Source organism: Schistocerca americana, chromosome 7 (assembly GCF_021461395.2).
Source record: "Schistocerca americana isolate TAMUIC-IGC-003095 chromosome 7, iqSchAmer2.1, whole genome shotgun sequence".
In the NCBI taxonomy this organism is placed as follows: domain Eukaryota; kingdom Metazoa; phylum Arthropoda; class Insecta; order Orthoptera; family Acrididae; genus Schistocerca; species Schistocerca americana.
This window is the reverse complement of record NC_060125.1, coordinates 345526671-345543678: the sequence shown is the minus strand read 5'-3', so window position 1 is coordinate 345543678 and position 17008 is coordinate 345526671. Positions and strand designations below refer to the sequence as shown.

Here is a 17008-nt window from a genome sequence, read left to right as displayed (position 1 = left end):
TGATGACAGATCTCCTCTTCAGTGCAGAGTAGCAATGGATATGTCGCAGATTAGTGTGCACTTTGTTACTGAGTTGTGTAGCTGAAATGGAGAAGGAGATGGAAAAAGATTTAGTGTTGTACACAGGTACAGCCAAGACGCTGGACGTATCAGATCTTCGATCGCAGTTGTGGAATAATGACAAGTATTTGATATGTGAGGACAGTTACTGAGGACAGCAGTGAATAAAAAACCGACGAAGTAACTTACGTTCTGCTGTGGAACTTTCATGATGTCCCCAAGGCAAAGGCTGACCGCAGAGTTCTACGTGTGCTGCACGGTTCACGAACGGCGACTGACCGTCTCTAGTGGCGGAGCCACCCCTCCTCCTTTCCCTCCCCCCCCCCCCCCCCCACCGCCACTCTACCGCGCAACGCAGATCTGGCGCGTCGTAGCGACGTAGCATTACGTCACCTGCAAGTAGCGCACGCGCGACTGCAGTAGTGCACCGACGCGACTGTAAATGCCAGGTGGCTGCCCTTCGGGCTTCCGGATCTACTGGTACTACAGCTGCGCGTTAGACTGATATGCTAGAAACTAAAACTAGACGCTGACGACGGATATTACAGCGATCGATAGTTTCGGAGGGACGTGAAATAGTGCTGTTTTCTGATTGTGCAAGCGTGATAATCAAGCCCAACAGAGCTGTAAAATAGTCAAAAGTATTACTGGTTGTTTCTCAGTAAACAGTCCACCTCTTCTTTTAGTAAAACCGCTTTTAATTCGATTCTGTGCAATGCAGGATATGCCGGCTGGTATAACTAAAGTGCAGTTATTCGCAGATGTTCACTGTGAGCTGTGATTATGGTATGGCAGCGAAACTTTATGGACGCTGTAATGTATTAATGTGCAACCGAGTAACACTGAAGAAAAAAAAGTTGCAATTCTGGCCACCAGGTGCAAATCTGGCGCTGTGAATATAAGAAAGAATTGTAGAAATGTGTCCAGATGTAATGGGTTAGGAACAGGACGTAGGCAGAAAAGGTCAACAAGTGAGAAAGGCATAATGTTTATGTCATTATTATTTACGACTTTGTTTAATATGAGCACCGGGGACATCGATGAGAAGCTGCACAGCGCCCGATTTGCACCTGGTGGCCAAAATTGGAACTAATTTATTTTTCAGCGTAAATCGGTTCTGCATTAATGCATTAGAATACCTACCAAGTTTCAATGCCATACGATAATTACAACCTACAATGGACTTTAATTATACCCACCCAGTATGATCATCAATAACAATACAGCACAGGAGGGAAGGAAATATGTAAAACTGATCATACAAAATTGCCAGGTGCGCGTATTTATCAGAACTTCAATTGGAAATCACATATTATAGATCTTTTCAAAAGCTTGGTTTCAGCAACTTTTGCTCTATGTGTAGTTAGTGGATTTGGTGATGGAACCATTAGAACTCCTAGCATAGAAACAAAACATTCATTGCACAGAAACGTTCTTAAGGATGATATGCGACAACCATCCTCGAACTTCATGCTCCGCCTTCTGGCCCAGACGGGCCAATCGGTGCCGACCGATCGCCATGCCATCCTCAGCCAATGACGCCATTTAATGGGGTACAGAGGGTCATGAAGTCAGTACACCGCTCACCAGCCCGTTGTCGGCTCTCTTGACCTTGGAGCCGCTGTTTCTCACTCAAGTAGCTCCTCCATTGGCAAGATGAGGCTGAGTGCAACCTGGTCCAGTCCTCCCACCAATGAAAAATCCTTGACATAACCGGGAAGCGAACCTGAGTCCTCCGTATGCTGACCACTGAGCTACGGTGGTGGACCGAACTTCTTGCAGGCAACAGTCTAAAATTAGGTATACTAGCAACGGCCACACAATATTTTACTCTCTTCTGAAATTCGCTGTAAACAATCAGATATTATTTGAAAATAATTCATAAATATAATGCAAGAAACAAATTAAACTCATTGTTTCACAGAAAAGAGTCAAACTAATAATGCTCAACCGCTCTACTTTTTTCTCATTTTTTCACATGTTAACATCGTCTGCAAAATCTGATATTGGAAACCGTTTCTATATGCACATTTATGACCGGTAATTCTTCCATTACCTGTTCCGCTATCTAAAAATGTTCCATCCTTCCTTTATCTGTAGACTTAACACTACTTTCCCTGAAGTCAAGTCTATAAATCTTCATTCACAATGTTTTTTTTATGACTTCTTTCATTAAAATATCTGGATAATACGAAGAGCGAAAATGTATGTCATCAGTCTGCTTGCAGCTTTGGCTTTGTGTCTTGATTTGGCTAGCATAAAAGCACTGACCTTGCTTTATGAAACGTGACAGGATAACTCAATTCACCAGACAATCGTTATCATTCGAAAGTGAGGGTGTCCCACAGAACAAGGGAGGAAGACTAGAGTTTAACGTCCGGTCGACAGCACCGTCACCAGGGAATAAACACAGACTCCGATTACGAATGGCTGGGTAAGAGAATTGGCTGTGCCATTGTGAAAGGAACCGTCCGACATTTGCCTGAACTGGCTTAGAGAAACCATGGAAAACCTATAGCTGTATGACCGGATGCGGTTTTGAACCGTCGTCCTCCCGAAGGCGAATCCTTTGTGCTAACCATTGCGCCTCCTCACTCGATTCCACAGAACAGTGTTACGGCAAAGCAATTATTATGTTGGAGGGCGACAGCTCTAAATAAACATAATGTTAATACTGCAGATTTCCAGGTTAGAAATTATGCTTACCGGTCTATTATACGACCCGCAATACACAACCTCCTCTTCAGTCTGTATACATTACCTGCTAGCCATATAAACTACTATGCCGAACAGTTTGTCCAATATAATTAACAGCACGACGAAATAATAAGTAAAAACTATTTGGTCAAATACTACCAACACATCGTTCATCTACCGTGGCGTTAAAGACTTAAACTGAATCCGTTTATGAGAAGCATTTTCTCGTGTCTTTAGGACAACTATTATTTGACTTGCATTCGCGAGGAGCAGTGTCCAAATCTCTGTCGAGTGTACTGGTTTAGTTTTTTCGTAGCACGCCTACATAAGTAAGGTGAATGCGTGATGATTTCTTCGAAAAGGAGACGGCTGCATTCCTTCATTAACCTAACTGATAACATGCTCCAACTCTGATGACATCGGCGACGGGAGGTTAAATCCTAATCTCCTTCTCTTCCTTCTGCTTCTTTCATAAATGGTATTGCGAAATACTCAGCGGAAGAAATAATGGATGAGTTGCATAAGGGTTTTTAATTAAATTATCTGCTTTCTTTCAGTGGTAATTTTACACTGTCCAGTCAGTTTAAAGTGTCCCTTTTTGAAGCCATGCCGACTCCACTGCCGTGGCTAGCTGCGTTAGATTTCTCGGTTGAGGACTGGCGCGCATACAGCCCGATCGAGATGGTCCCACAGATTGCTGATTGAGTTTAAATCCGCGGATATTGGTGGCCAGGGGGTACGGTAAACTCATTCTAGTGCTCTTAGAACCACGCACGTACACTGCGAACTGTCTGGCACGTTGCATTGCTCTGCTGGGTTTCTCTGCCTCGTGATGACTGGGTGTTGTGTGACGTCCTTAGGTTAGTTAGGTTTAAGTCGTTCTAAGTTCTAGGGGACTGATGACCATAGATGTTAAGTCCCATAGTGCTCAGAGCCATTTGAACCATTTGTTCTGCTGGTAAGTACTGTCGTGCCGAGGGAAAACAAGCTGCACGTAGGACTGGATATGGTCCGCAACGTTAGATACATACTTGTTTGATCCATTGTGCCTTTTGGAATGACGCAACCACCATTAGAGTGTCACGAAAACATTTCCCGGACCATAACGCTTCCTCCTCCTGCTCAGACCCTTCCAACGATTCTTGCAGAGTGTTTCCTTTTGGTCCGATGCAGCATAACGTGATTCAAGGCCACCTGTCACCTCCCAGCGAATGTCCAGATGCGGTACTGGCGTGCAAATTCCACAATGCGTCTCCGATGAACAGCATGGGTCCATGAACAAGGCAACTGCTGCGGAGGCCCACACTCAGGAACTTCCGCTGAGTGATCGATCAGGAGACATTGTTGATAGCCCCTTGGTTCAACTGGGCGGTCAGTTGCTCAACAGTTGCACGTCTGTTCGCCCGTACACATCTCCTCAGCCATCGTTCACCCCTGTCATGTACGGCCCGCAGTGCACGGCAGTTGCCAAGGATAGCGCCATTGTGCCATGCACGCTATACTTTAACCACGGCGGCACGCTATCGGTTTACAAACTTAGGCGTTTCGGAAATGCTTCCACTCCTGACTCGAAAGTCACTGTGTATGTCCTATTTGACGCCAGATATATGTATCCGTCTCCGCATTACAAGACTGCACAGTTTTGCTCGCCGCCCCCCCCCCCCCTCCTCCTCGACGAGTTTTATATACCGTTCACCACTTGTTCTGCCACCTGCCGTCTGTGAGTAGTTCTTACAAGCAGACGTCGAACGTAGGCGGTGGTCACATCAGAGTGACCGACGGTGTATATTACAAAATAGTTCACGTCACAATTTTTACATTAATAAATCACTACTTACAGTAATTCACTTTTACTTTTGAACCTTTGTTTCCTCTCATCTGGCCATAGAATAGAGGTCGTACATTCACGACTGAACCTTCGCTTCCTCTTATCTGGCCCTAGATTAGAGATCGCACTTTACTTATAAAATATCGGTACATTTTCCTATGACGATCTTTTTGTTTTGTAGTTTCCATATTTCATAAGCTAACTGCTGCATAAGATAACTACGGCCCTGCCGCCCTGCTTATAGCGAGTATGCTTGTTCCTCTGTGCTTCCCTTTTTTTTTTATTTTTTTTTTTTTTTTTTAGTCCAGTGAGTGGGTAGGGATTTCAAATATCCTCAAGTGTCTTTATTTTCATGTGAATGGACTCATTTTTACGACGTGATGTTTGTTAACTTTCTTTCTTGTGGATGGGTATTCTTTTTATTGTCTTTGAGTCAGTATCATCTCTTTTTGCTACAGGCTAATACAGCTATTCATTACGGAGTGGCTTACAACAGTGACTTCGACTAGGAATATGTATAGTAGTGCGACTTAAATTCCGAGTCATATTTTGAGTCTGCGTGTTTCGTCGCCACCTAACAACGCCCTTTGAAGCTGTCAACTTTTATCTGTATTTTTCGATGGAGACCTTTGTTCTGGTTCTTCTCCAAACCAGACTACGCTGTACTGCTCGATCAATTTACAAGACTACGCGGCGTTCATGTGCCGAACGAGACATAAACATAATTATTCACCCACGACTCAGAAAAATTTAAATGAATTGGAATGGTTTTACAGGTGCTGCGTGTTCTCGTTGTATGCTGGAAGAATAAGGATACCGTCTGAGTCAAATGATAGCACGTAGGATGGGCCAGTATAATGTTATGACGTTTAGCCTTACCTGTGCAGTAGTGCGTCATGTATGACTAACGTGACACTGACATCTTAAAAATGATGGTTGGCGGAGCTCGAGGCAGAGCACTGCGTGTCTTTAACGCTGACTAACTGCGCTGTTATGAAGTCATCGCCATATCTTTTACGTCTATGACGCATAGAAAGGTATCGGGGCAGTAACCGTTAGAAAGAAGCACAATAAATTAATGACGGTGACTTATTTCAACCATCGTATCAACTTTATTACTTTGCTCAAATTTGCATTTAAAAAAGGTGACTGCAGCTACGAAGCGTTTATACACCGCCGGAAAAAGAATTAGTACACCCTTTTAGGGGTTTCCATTCCACTAAAGATTTATTGTTGCAACAGCGCATATGGAGTACAACCTGCCAGGGTAGCCGAGAGCACTAATGCGCTGCTTCCTGGACTCGAGCAGGAGCGCCGGCCCCAGATGAAATCCGCCCAGCGGGCGGGCCTGGATGTGGTTTTTCGGCGGTTTTCCATACCCCACTTGAGGATAACTGGGCTGGTCCCCAGGTTCTGCCTCAGTTACACGACTCACAGACATTTGAAAACGTTCGCACTGTTTCGCGACTTACACTAAATGCAGACAGCTGGGATACACTACTTACGACCCAGGGTGTTCTGGGCGATGGCAGGAAGGGCACTTACACTGCCAAATCCGTAATACTAAGGCCGGCCCCGCGCTGGAGCGGGACAAAGGCCCCAATAAAGAAAGAAAAAGTGTATATGGAGTACACGAAATGACTAGATTTACAGATCAGTAGCACAAGCCGTTCTGAGATACCATGCTGAAACACCCATATTAGTATGTGGTTTAGCCTCCACTGACGCCAGTGCAGGCGCTGACTCTGGCATACAGTCGATCTTACAGATGGTGAATACAGTCCTGGGATACGTTATTCCACGCATGCTCGACCTGTTCACGTTGTGAGCGAGGGGTTGATCTGAGATTCTGTTATTCTGCGCAACGGATTAATATGAGATGTACCCTTTACCCTGTGGCTCCTGCAAGATGCAATTTCCACCCCCACACTACTACAGAAGTCAGACAGACGCTCCTAACGTTCTAAAGAGAAATGCCTGAAAAACTTTCAGCAATAAATATTTTCTGGAGTCGTACGCTGTAAGGAAATGACACAAAAATTCACAAAATTTCTTACGTAACTAGTGGGATACTTGGGTACTGGAGTAGTGTTAGTTAGTGTAAGAAACAAATGAAACTAACGAAAATTGTTATTTATTTTGCAAAAATTCTGAGAAATCACAATAGCACTTTTAGTTATGAAATTAACAAGTTATATCCTGGTTCTTTTTGGAATGTGAAGTTACCTCTCAAGGATAGGATTCGCTAATGAAATTGCTATACCAAGTTTAATTGTTATAGACTTGGCAGAATGGCTGAGAGGCGCGCCTACTCAACTTGAATAATTATCCTTTAGAATGTTGCTAGGTGCGGTCGAGGCTGTCGCGTGTGAAATGCAGTGAAGTGTACTGTTGTGGAGGAAATATGGGGCTCGCAATAGCTGTAGCGCACAATACCGTAAGCTGCGATGACTGCTGTCTGCGCCGCTCGCTGCTGACAAATAAGAAAACTCTCGTTCTATCTAGATTGACCTTCGCCAATCAAACTCTCCCTACCCCTTGATGAAGTCAAGGATTCCTGTTCACCCCTAGTCTAAGTATTGGCGTGGTACACCAGTCAGATAACCAGTCCACCACGATGCCACTCAAAAATTCGCTCGCAGGCGTTTAACTATAACTCCGTACATTCACACCGCACAATAAGTGTGTCGGCCAACACAGTGAACAACGCTTAATCGCAAGGACTCAATATAGAGAGTCGCACTTCGATTCGCTCTCGACAGAGGTGCTCTCCCAGCGAAGCACTGAGGAGAGACTTGTTCTCGCTCCAAGAGCGACAGCGGAACGGCGCCTCTCCACGCCAGACATGAAGGGGTATATCTTTCAGTCTCTTCCATTATTCCTTCAGCTCAAGGCGTCAGAAATATCGTCTGCCAATCAGCATTGCTCTTCTAAAACAGGAGAATGACGTTTCGTTTAAGGCGCCCAATCCGGAAATCCGTAGTATCGGCGTTTGGCCTTTGCATCTCCCTGTGAAAATCTCTGAAACTGCGTGCTATATGTAAAGAATGCGTAGGCTGGCCGCTCCCACACAATGTAGCGGAATATGCTTTTAAGCCGAACACGGCGTCGTTCCTCCTTTCCCTCGAGCGAACGCTGTGCGCGCCAAGGGCGGCCACCGACCGACGTAGATGGGTTGGGACTGTCATTCTGGCGTGCGGTTGCCTCTCTCGAACTAAAATCTCCTGTGACCGTCGTGTCTGGAAAGTATTTGTGTACGCCAGCCTCGAGTATTTCAACCGCGGTGAGCACTTGCGATTTATTAGTTATTTGCATATCGTTTACATGAACTCATACAACATTGACTTTATCTTATCGTGTTTGGGTTCGAATGAAGCATCTTGATGTGCGGAATATGATTATGAGGGCGGAATATGTAAGCAATGAAGGTCAGGAGGCCACGACATCTTACAACGTAGCTTAGAAGTTGTTAGTTGATGAGTCGCACGAGTGACAGCTCGCCCCATTACATTCCACACGTGCTCGATTGGAGACAATTCCGGAGATCGAGCTGGCCAGGAAAGTTGCTGCAGATCTTGCAGACCACGTTGAGTTTCCGGGCAGTGTGTGGGGGAGCATTATCGCGTTGGAACAGCACATCACCCTCCTCTTGCAAGAGCGGCAAAAGAACGGGTCTAACAACATTCTGCACATACCAAGAGCTGGTTAGCGTCCCCTCCAGAAACACCAAAGGTGAAAGAGAGTTGTAACTTATCGCTTCTCAGACCATAAGGCCTGGAATGGGACCAGTGAGTGTTGTACGAATCTACTTTACGAGGCAGTTCTCACCAGGTCTACGTCGTACACGCTAGCAACCATCACTTGCGTGGAAGCTGAATCTTCTTTCATTGCTGAAGGCCACGGAACGCCATTCCATCTTTCATGTGATCCTCTGACGGCACCACTCGTGCAGGTCGATGCAGTGACGCGAGCGGAAGACGGGCTACGTGTGTACGTGCCCTTAGTCCCACTGCTAATAACCAGTTCACAACAACTCGTATCGACACGTCTGAATTCACAAGCTCCCTTATCAGTCCTATGATAGCTGTACAGTCTACAACAGTTGCTCTCACAATAATACACTACTGGCCATTAAAATTGCTACACCAAGAAGAAATGCAGATGATAAACGGGTATTCATTGGACAAATATATTATACTAGAACTGACATGTGATTACATTTTCACGCAATTTGGTTGCATAGATACTCAAAAATCAGTACCCAGAACAACCACCACTGGCTGTAATAACGGCCTTGATACGCCTGGGCATTGAGTCAAACAGAGCTTGGATGGCGTGTACAGGTACAGCTGAACTGCCCATGCAGCTTCAACACGATACCACAGTTCATCAAGAGTAGTGACAGGCGTATTGTGACGAGCCAGTTGCTCGGCCACCATTGACCAGACGTTTTCAATTGGTGAGAGATCTGGAGAATCTGCTGGCCAGGGCAGCAGTTGAACATTTTCTGTATCCAGAAAGGCCCGTACAGGACCTGCAACATGCGGTCGTGCTTTATCCTGCTGAAATGTAGTGTTTCGAAGGGATCGAATGAAGGGTAGAGCCACGGGTCGTAACACATGTGAATTGTAACGTCCACTGTTCAAAGTGCCGTCAATGCGAACAAGAGGTGACCGAGACGTGTAACCAATGGCACCCCATACCATCACGCCGGGTGATGCGCCAATATGGCGATGAAGAATACACGCTTCCAATGTGCGTTCACCGCGATGACGCCAAACACGGATGCGACCGTCATGATGCTGTAAACAGAACATGGATTTATCCGAAAAAATGACGTTTTGCCATTCGTGCACCCAGGTTCGTCGTTGAGTGCACCATCGTAGGCGCTCCTGTCAGTGATGCAGCGTCAAGGGTAACCGCAGCCAAGGTCTCCGAGCTGATAGTCCATGCTGCTGCAAACGTCGTCGAACTGTTCGTGCAGATGATTTTTGTCTCGCAAACGTCCCCATCTGTTGTCTCAGGGATCGAGACGTGGCTGCACGATCCGTGCGGATAAGATGCCTGTCATATCGACTGGTTTCGGAGGTCGTTGGTTTCAGCACGGTGTTGCGTATTACCCTCCTGAACCCACCGATTCCATATTCTGCTAACAGTCATTGGATCTCGAACAATGCGAGCAGCAATGTCGCGATACGATAAACCGCAATCGCCATAGGCTACAATCCGACCTTTATCAAAGTCGGAATCGTGATGGTACGCATTTCTCCTCCTTACACGAGGCATCACAACTACGGTTCACCAGGCAATGCCGGTCAACTGCTGTTTGTGTATGAGAAATCGGTTGGTAACTTTCCTCATGTCAGCACGTTGTAGGAGTCGCCACCGGTGCCAACCTTGTATGAATGCTCTGAAAAGCTAATCATTTGCATGTCACAGCATCTTCTTCCTGTCGGTTAAATTTCGCGTCTGTAGCACGTCATTTTCGTGGAGTAGCAATTTGAATGGCCAGTAGTGTACGTTCCTTGTGGGCGTCTGACCTGCACTTAAGTCCAGAACTTCGTCTGCGGTTGTGGGAATGTGCACGTGACCACTGATACCAGAATCGTTGCACAGCTGATGTAGCACGACTAACTTGTGTGACAAGTCTCAGAAAGGACCGCTCGTCACTCGGAAGGCCACAGTTTGACCTCTTTCAGACTCGCTCGGTTGGCTGTAGAAAGGACGAGTGCGTCTCAGTGGATGGTTGCGTGCCTTCTCTCACACGTCTGCACCACACTGAGCCTTCAAGCTGTGAGCATTCCTTGTTAAAGGGTATACACTGATGGCGCTCTGTAGTTATGGCTCTGAGCACTATGCGACTTAACTTCTGAGGTCATCAGCCGCCTAGAACTTAGAACTAATTAAACCTAATTAACCTAAGGACATCACACACATCCATGCCCGAGGCAGGATTCGAACCTGCGACCGTAGCGGTCGCTCTGCTCCAGACTGTAGCGCCTAGAACCGCACGGACACTTCGGCCGGCGCTCTGGTAGTTACACCACTATGCTATCTGTTGGCGGACGACGTTGAAACCATTCTCAGTACATCTGCCATCCCGCGGGTGGCATAGGCCGTCATCGGATCAAAATCGGAGTTGTCTTTCCAGGAGTACTAATTTTTTCCGGCAATGTATTTTCTGCCGCGCGGGGTTAGCCCAGCGGTCTAAGGGCGCTGCAGTCATGGACTGTGCGGCTGGTCCCGGCTGAAGTTCGAGTCCTCCCTCGGGCATGAGTGTGTGTGTTTGTCCTTAGGATAATTTAGGTTAAGTAGTGTGTAAGCTTAGGGACTGATGACCTTAGCAGTTAAGTCCCATAAGATTTCACACACACAATGTATTTTCTCTAGCTGAGAAAGGAATTTATAATTTAAATGTTCGTATAACGATAACCCTCAAAGGAAATGTACCTCATCGTTTTTAATCCAAAGTAGAGCTCCGTTTTATTTTATATCCTATACTTCGGGGCCTAAAGCAAACCGAGAGCCTCATCTTAATATTTGCTACAGGCACCGCACTGTTTTAGTCCGGCACTGATGTAAAGACGTATTTCATGCAGAATAAGCATATATTGTCCGTTCTTATTACGATAGGCACATGTAACTATTTTGTTAGGAGTCTAATGATTAGCACATTCTTACACTTTGCTCGACTTTCCAACACACGACTGTTTTTGTAAATGTAATTACTTTTACTTCAAAAGCGAATGTGTTGAATGTTCTTGCCGTTTGTGGCTCAAATATAGCAACAATAATTATGGAATTGATATCTTCTGTGCTGGGAAATAGTTGTATTGCTTTTGACTTTCAATTATCACGTCTGTGTAGTTTTACCTTCACCTACAGCTGTGGTGGCTTATTTAGTATGCTAAATAATGCAGATATGGCATTCCATACAAATTTCTTACTTTCCACTTTGCTTGATTTAACTGAAAATGTAATGAAGAAAATTAAGACTTTGTTGAGAAGATATAGACACCTTTCTACAAAATGTCAGGTCTTCTGGTATTTTCTGCCTTTTTTCTAAAGAAAACGACGTTTTCGTTAAATGCCTGTAGGTTACAAGAGAATCGTACATGAAGTGCCCTGTAATATATAGTTCCATACCTCCCGCAGTTTTAAGGAATCTAAAGAAAAATAAATGTGCCGTTGTTTTTTAGTCATTCCCGATTTTTATGGCACTACATAAGCTCCTTACTGAAACAACTGTAATACAAACCAACATAAACGAAACTATTCGGTCTCATCCTACATCGTATTGAGAAGTATAGCTTTCTATCCGGTTGGGGCGCTGTTGTCGCAGTATGTAAAAAAAACGTGCAGGGATATTGTGACTGTATCTGACACTGAGTTCATTAGGATCTCAAGGATCACCGCTCGCTGCTGAAGCAGCTAACATGCGATGTACGGCATAACAACAGACATCTTTCTATGAGCTGTCCCAAATTCGTACGCACAAATTCATCTCTTATTTGAGTCAACAGTCTTCTGACTGGTTTTAGTGACCTGCTACGAATTCCTCACTTACGCTAACCTCTTCATTCCGCAGTATCACATGTACGCTACGTCCTCAGTTATTTGTTAGATGTATTCAAATTTTTGTCTCCCCGTACAATTTTTAGCCTCCACTGCTCGCTCTAGTACCATCATCCTGCTCCTTCTTGTTATCAGAGTTTCCCATATGTTCCTCTCTTCACCGATTCTGTGGGGAACCTCCTCATTCTTTATCTTATCAGTCCACTTAATTTTCAGCACTCTTCCGTGGCACCACATCTCAAACCCTTCGATTCTCTTCTGTTCTGGTTTTTCCACTGTAAACTATTCACTAGTATACAATGCTTTCCTCCAAACGTACATTCTCAGAAATTTCTTCCTCAAATTAAAGCCTGTGTTTGACACAGTAAACTCCTCTTGGTCAGGAATGCCCTCTTTGCCTATGCTAGTCTGCTTTTCATGTCCTCCTTCCAAGGAAAAAGAATTCCTTAACTTCGTCTATTTCGTTATCACCAACTTGATGCTACGTCTCCCGCTACTTTCATTTCTGCTGCTTCTCATTACCTTGATCTTTCTCTAGTTTAGTCACAATGTATATTCTACTCATTAGGCTGAACATTCCATTCAACAGATCCAGTAATTCTTCTTCACTTTCCATGAGAATAGGAATGTCTTCAGCGAATCTTGCAACTGATGTCGTTTCACCATGCATTTTAATCTCACCCTTGAACCTTCTTTTTATTTCCATCATTGCCTCTTTGAACTATAGACTGAACAGTAGAGGCGAAAGACTATATCCCTGACTTACATGCTTTTTAATCTGGGCACTTAGCTGCTGGTCATACAGTCTTATTGTTCTTCTTGGCCGGCCAGAGTGGCCGAGCGGTTCTAGGCGCTACAGCCTGGAACCGCGCGACCGCTACGGTCGCAGGTTCGAATCCTGCCTCGGGCATGGATGTGTGTGATGTCCTTAGGTTAGTTAGGTTTAAGTAGTTCTAAGCTCTAGGGGACTGATGACCTCAGAAGTTAAGTCCCATAGTGCTCAGAGCCATTTGAACCATTGTTCTTCTTGGTTGTTGTACACAATGTTTATTATCCGTGTTTCCACACAGCTTACTTCTAGTTTTCTCAGAATTTCGATCATGTTGCCCCATTTTACATTGTCGATTGCTTTTTCCAGGTCGACAAATCCAATGTGCATGTCTTGATTTTTCTCCAGTCTTGCGTCCACTATCAAACGCAATGTCAGAACTGCCTGTCTTGTACCTTTACCTTTCCTAAAACCAGACTGGTAGTCTTTTTTCCCCTTTACTGCGATTTCATTCATCTGCCCCATATAGGCAGGGCAGGGGAGGGCTGGCAGCGGCACAATCCGTCACTCCTCAGCCGAGGGACATTACTGGCATTAAAAAAGATGAAACGATACATGTATAAAACGCGATGAGAAGGGGAAACGCACATAATAATAGGTTAACAAAAATAAGCTTACACAGAGTTTCATTGTGAGACATAGTTTCAAATTACGCCGTATTAAGATTAGAACACAGTTTGAGATGTGCATAGTACGAAAAATACACCGAAGTTACAAGCACAAGATAGGAGTCGGCCACAGTATTCAAATCCACACCAGAAGGAAGGCACTATTAAAATCACTGAACGAGAAGGACAACACACGACAAAGAGTAAAAGCTCTCGGGAGGGACCCGCCAAGGGAGGTTAAGTCTGAGAGGAGGGAAGAGAGAGAAGAGGATGGGGCAGTGGGGGAGTGGGGCTGGAGAGGAAGTTATAGTCATCTAATAAATGACGAGAAACTGAAAAGGATGTGAGAGAGTCAAGCTGAGTAGTTCAAGACAGGGAACTTCTTTTTCTTTCTTCTCGTAAGCGTTAATCCTGTATAATACGGGCTCAGTTTTGGGCAACTTATTTTTATTTAATTTTAGGACCGGATGCTATTCTTGTCACCGCCTTCGTCATCTACCTAAGGAAGGCACGTCGTGAGCGCCATCTGTCAGTGTATTGTCTGAACTTAGTTCTGTGAGTAATACTATTGTATTTTAACAGTTGGTATATGTTTATCGATATGTAAGTTGCGGACGAGTCCAGAATTAACCTAAACGAGCGTGGGAAACCGCCTAAAATCACATTCACGCTGCTCTGTGTACCATCCAGGCTCGTAATCTACAGCACAGATACGATCTGGGTCTGGCCGAACTTTCTCCCTCACAAGCTAGGGAACAGCGCGTTACGCTAAATAAGCAGGTCAGGGAACTAGTGGGTGGAAAACCCAGGCAATCATCATAGGTCGCACCACTCGCTCCTTTCGTCTCCATGATTTCTACCTCACCCTTTATGGTCGTCCTATCCAACTCACCCCCACCCTGAAATACCTTGGCCTCACCCTTGACCGACACCTCACCTGGACCCCTCATCTCCTGACCATCCAGCAGAAAGCCCATTCCCGCCTCCGCCTGCTGAAACTCCTGTCCGGCCGGACATGGGGATTGCATCCTTCTACCATCCTCCACACCTACAAATCCCTCATCCGTCCTATCCTCTGTTATGCCAGCGTCGCCTAGATCTCCGCCCCCACCCGCTTTTACAAGGCCCTCCAAATCCTTGAACGCCATGCGCTCCGCCTTGCCTTCCGTATCCGCCTTCCTTCCCCCACACGGCTCCTGTATGAACTGATCCCCTTCCCCCACCTCCTCTTGTTCCTCCAACATCTCCGCATCCTTTACATTGTTCGCAGGGTTGATCCCCCCCACCCTCTGGTTTCCTCCTTCCTCTCCACCCCCCGCCCATTACCGCGCCTCTCTCGCTGTATCCCTCCGTCTCTCCACCTCCACACCCTCCATCTCCTTCATCAGGGCAATTTCCAACGCCTCCCCCTCCCGGATGACGAACTTCGCCGTGACATATACCCTTCCTTCCAACTATAACCCGGCCTTGTTCCCCCCCCCCCCCCCCCACTCCCCAGGGCCCCCTTCTCCTCTTTCTTCCTTCTCCCAGAGCGGATTTTCCTCCATCCCCCCCTCCCCTGAGACCCTGCACCCCATACTTGCCTCTCTCCTTCCCACATCCCTCCCTACCTGGCCCTCTTCCGCGTGCCCCCCATTCCCCTCCCCCATCTCTTCCCCTCCCTCCCTTCTTCAGGTCTCCCTCATCTCCTTGAACCTGGCAGATCCTCTGTATTGATCATCATCAGTGTACCACATCAGTGTTGTGTTTAGTGCTGTTTCTCGTGTGCGTCAAGAGGTGTGATTTTAATTGTGTACTGTCTTGAGGTTCGCCGTCAGTGTTACGTTATGTGCTATGCCATCCGTCAACACCTTTATGCTCCAGTCTTACTGTGTCTTGTGTTCTTTTAATCGTCGCAGTGTGTGGCTTTTGTGTGTGCTACTTTTAAACAGTTTTTTATCTCCATTTTACAGTCACCCCGTTTTTTTGTCTATTGCCTTCCATGATGTTCTCCCTTTTTATATCTATGTTCGCCTTCTTCTCTCCTTTGCTGTTTTTAAATGTCTTCTATTGTTTTGTTCTATGTCTTTCGGCTGAAGAGCAGCGCATATGCTGCTGCCAGCCCACCCCGATGGGGAATTGAAATACAATAAAGAAAAAAAAAATAAAGAAAAAAAAAACTAGTGGGTGGAACTACTCCGTATATACATCGCAACTGCCTGATTAGTGTTTTATAGGTACAGCTCAGTAACGTCACTCCATAATACAAACAATGTACTCGTACCATTTACCGCCTAATCTATTCTTTCTACATCTACAGTATACTCTGCAAACGGTGTGTGGCGGAGGGTATTTCTGATACCACTAACTGATCCCACATTCCCTGTTCCTCTCGCGAAAGGCGCAGGGAAGAATGACTGTGGCTAAGCGTCAGTATTAGATCAAATTTCGTGAATTTTCTCGTCTTGGTCATTTAGGAAGATATATGTGGGAGGAAGTAATATGTACCCGACCCTTCCTGGAAAGTGCTCTCTCGAAATTTCAATAGTAAATCTCTCCATGACGCACAACGCCTCTCTTGTAATATATGAAGATGGTATCTGTTATTTCGAACATGTCCGAAAGAACAGATACCATCTTCATACAGTTAAGGCTAACCGGCCATTGACCTTCTTCTTCTGTGCTGCATGCACGCGCATTGCCCGAACTCTTACGGGCTCGGTAAAATTGTCTGCCGCGAGTAATGAGTGTAATGGGCAGGGACACTACGAATGTAGTATGTGGACGTTAAGTTGGGAATGTGGGTCTCACGGGGAGCGCGCAAGAGATAAATTCCTGCAGTCGCACTATCCTCTGTGCCCTCGGTGGCTGAAATGAAGAGCGTCTGCCATGTAAGCAGTAGATCTCGGGTTCGAGTCCCGGTCAGGGCACACATTTTCAACTGTCCCCGTTGATGTATATCAACGCCTGTCGACAGTGTATGGTCTCGATTTAATTATCATTACTCTCTTGTAACGTCTGCCATAGTTTGTTAATTGTCTCTGTACAGCTCTCACGCCGACTAAACGATCCCGTGACGAAACTCGCAACTCTTGGTTGGATCTCCTCTATCTCTTATATCTGATAAGACTCCCAGATTGGCCAACAATACTCAAGAATCGGTCAACTAAGCACCTTCTAAGCTACTTCCTTCGTGGATTAGTTCCTTGCTTAAGATTCTTCCCATGAATCTCTGGCATCTGCTTATCCTACTAATTGCTTCATGTAGTCATTCCATGCACTCTAGATCTGTATAGCTACTCCTAGATATTTTGTGGAAAATACTGTTTCTAGCAATACAGAAGTGGACTGCATTTCCTATGTGTGCGCAATATGTTACATTTTTTACGTTCAGTATCAACTGCTAGAGCCTGCATCATTCATCAGTCCTCT

General features: G+C 45.6%; 1 protein-coding gene across 4 annotated transcripts in view; it reads right to left on the bottom strand.

Annotated features, from left to right (window-relative positions):
* LOC124622096 overlaps positions 1-17008 on the bottom strand; it is a 303051-nt gene that overhangs the window by 230357 nt on the left and 55686 nt on the right. For 2 of the 4 annotated variants that reach the window (XM_047147691.1, XM_047147694.1), the window contains exon 1: positions 250-356. The exons of the other annotated variants lie outside the window; for them this stretch is intronic. In XM_047147691.1, coding sequence (XP_047003647.1) covers positions 250-270 — 21 coding nt within the window. In that variant the 5' untranslated portion in view covers positions 271-356. Of the gene's footprint in view, positions 1-249; positions 357-17008 lie in introns of those variants that run through there. 4 annotated transcript variants of the gene reach the window in all.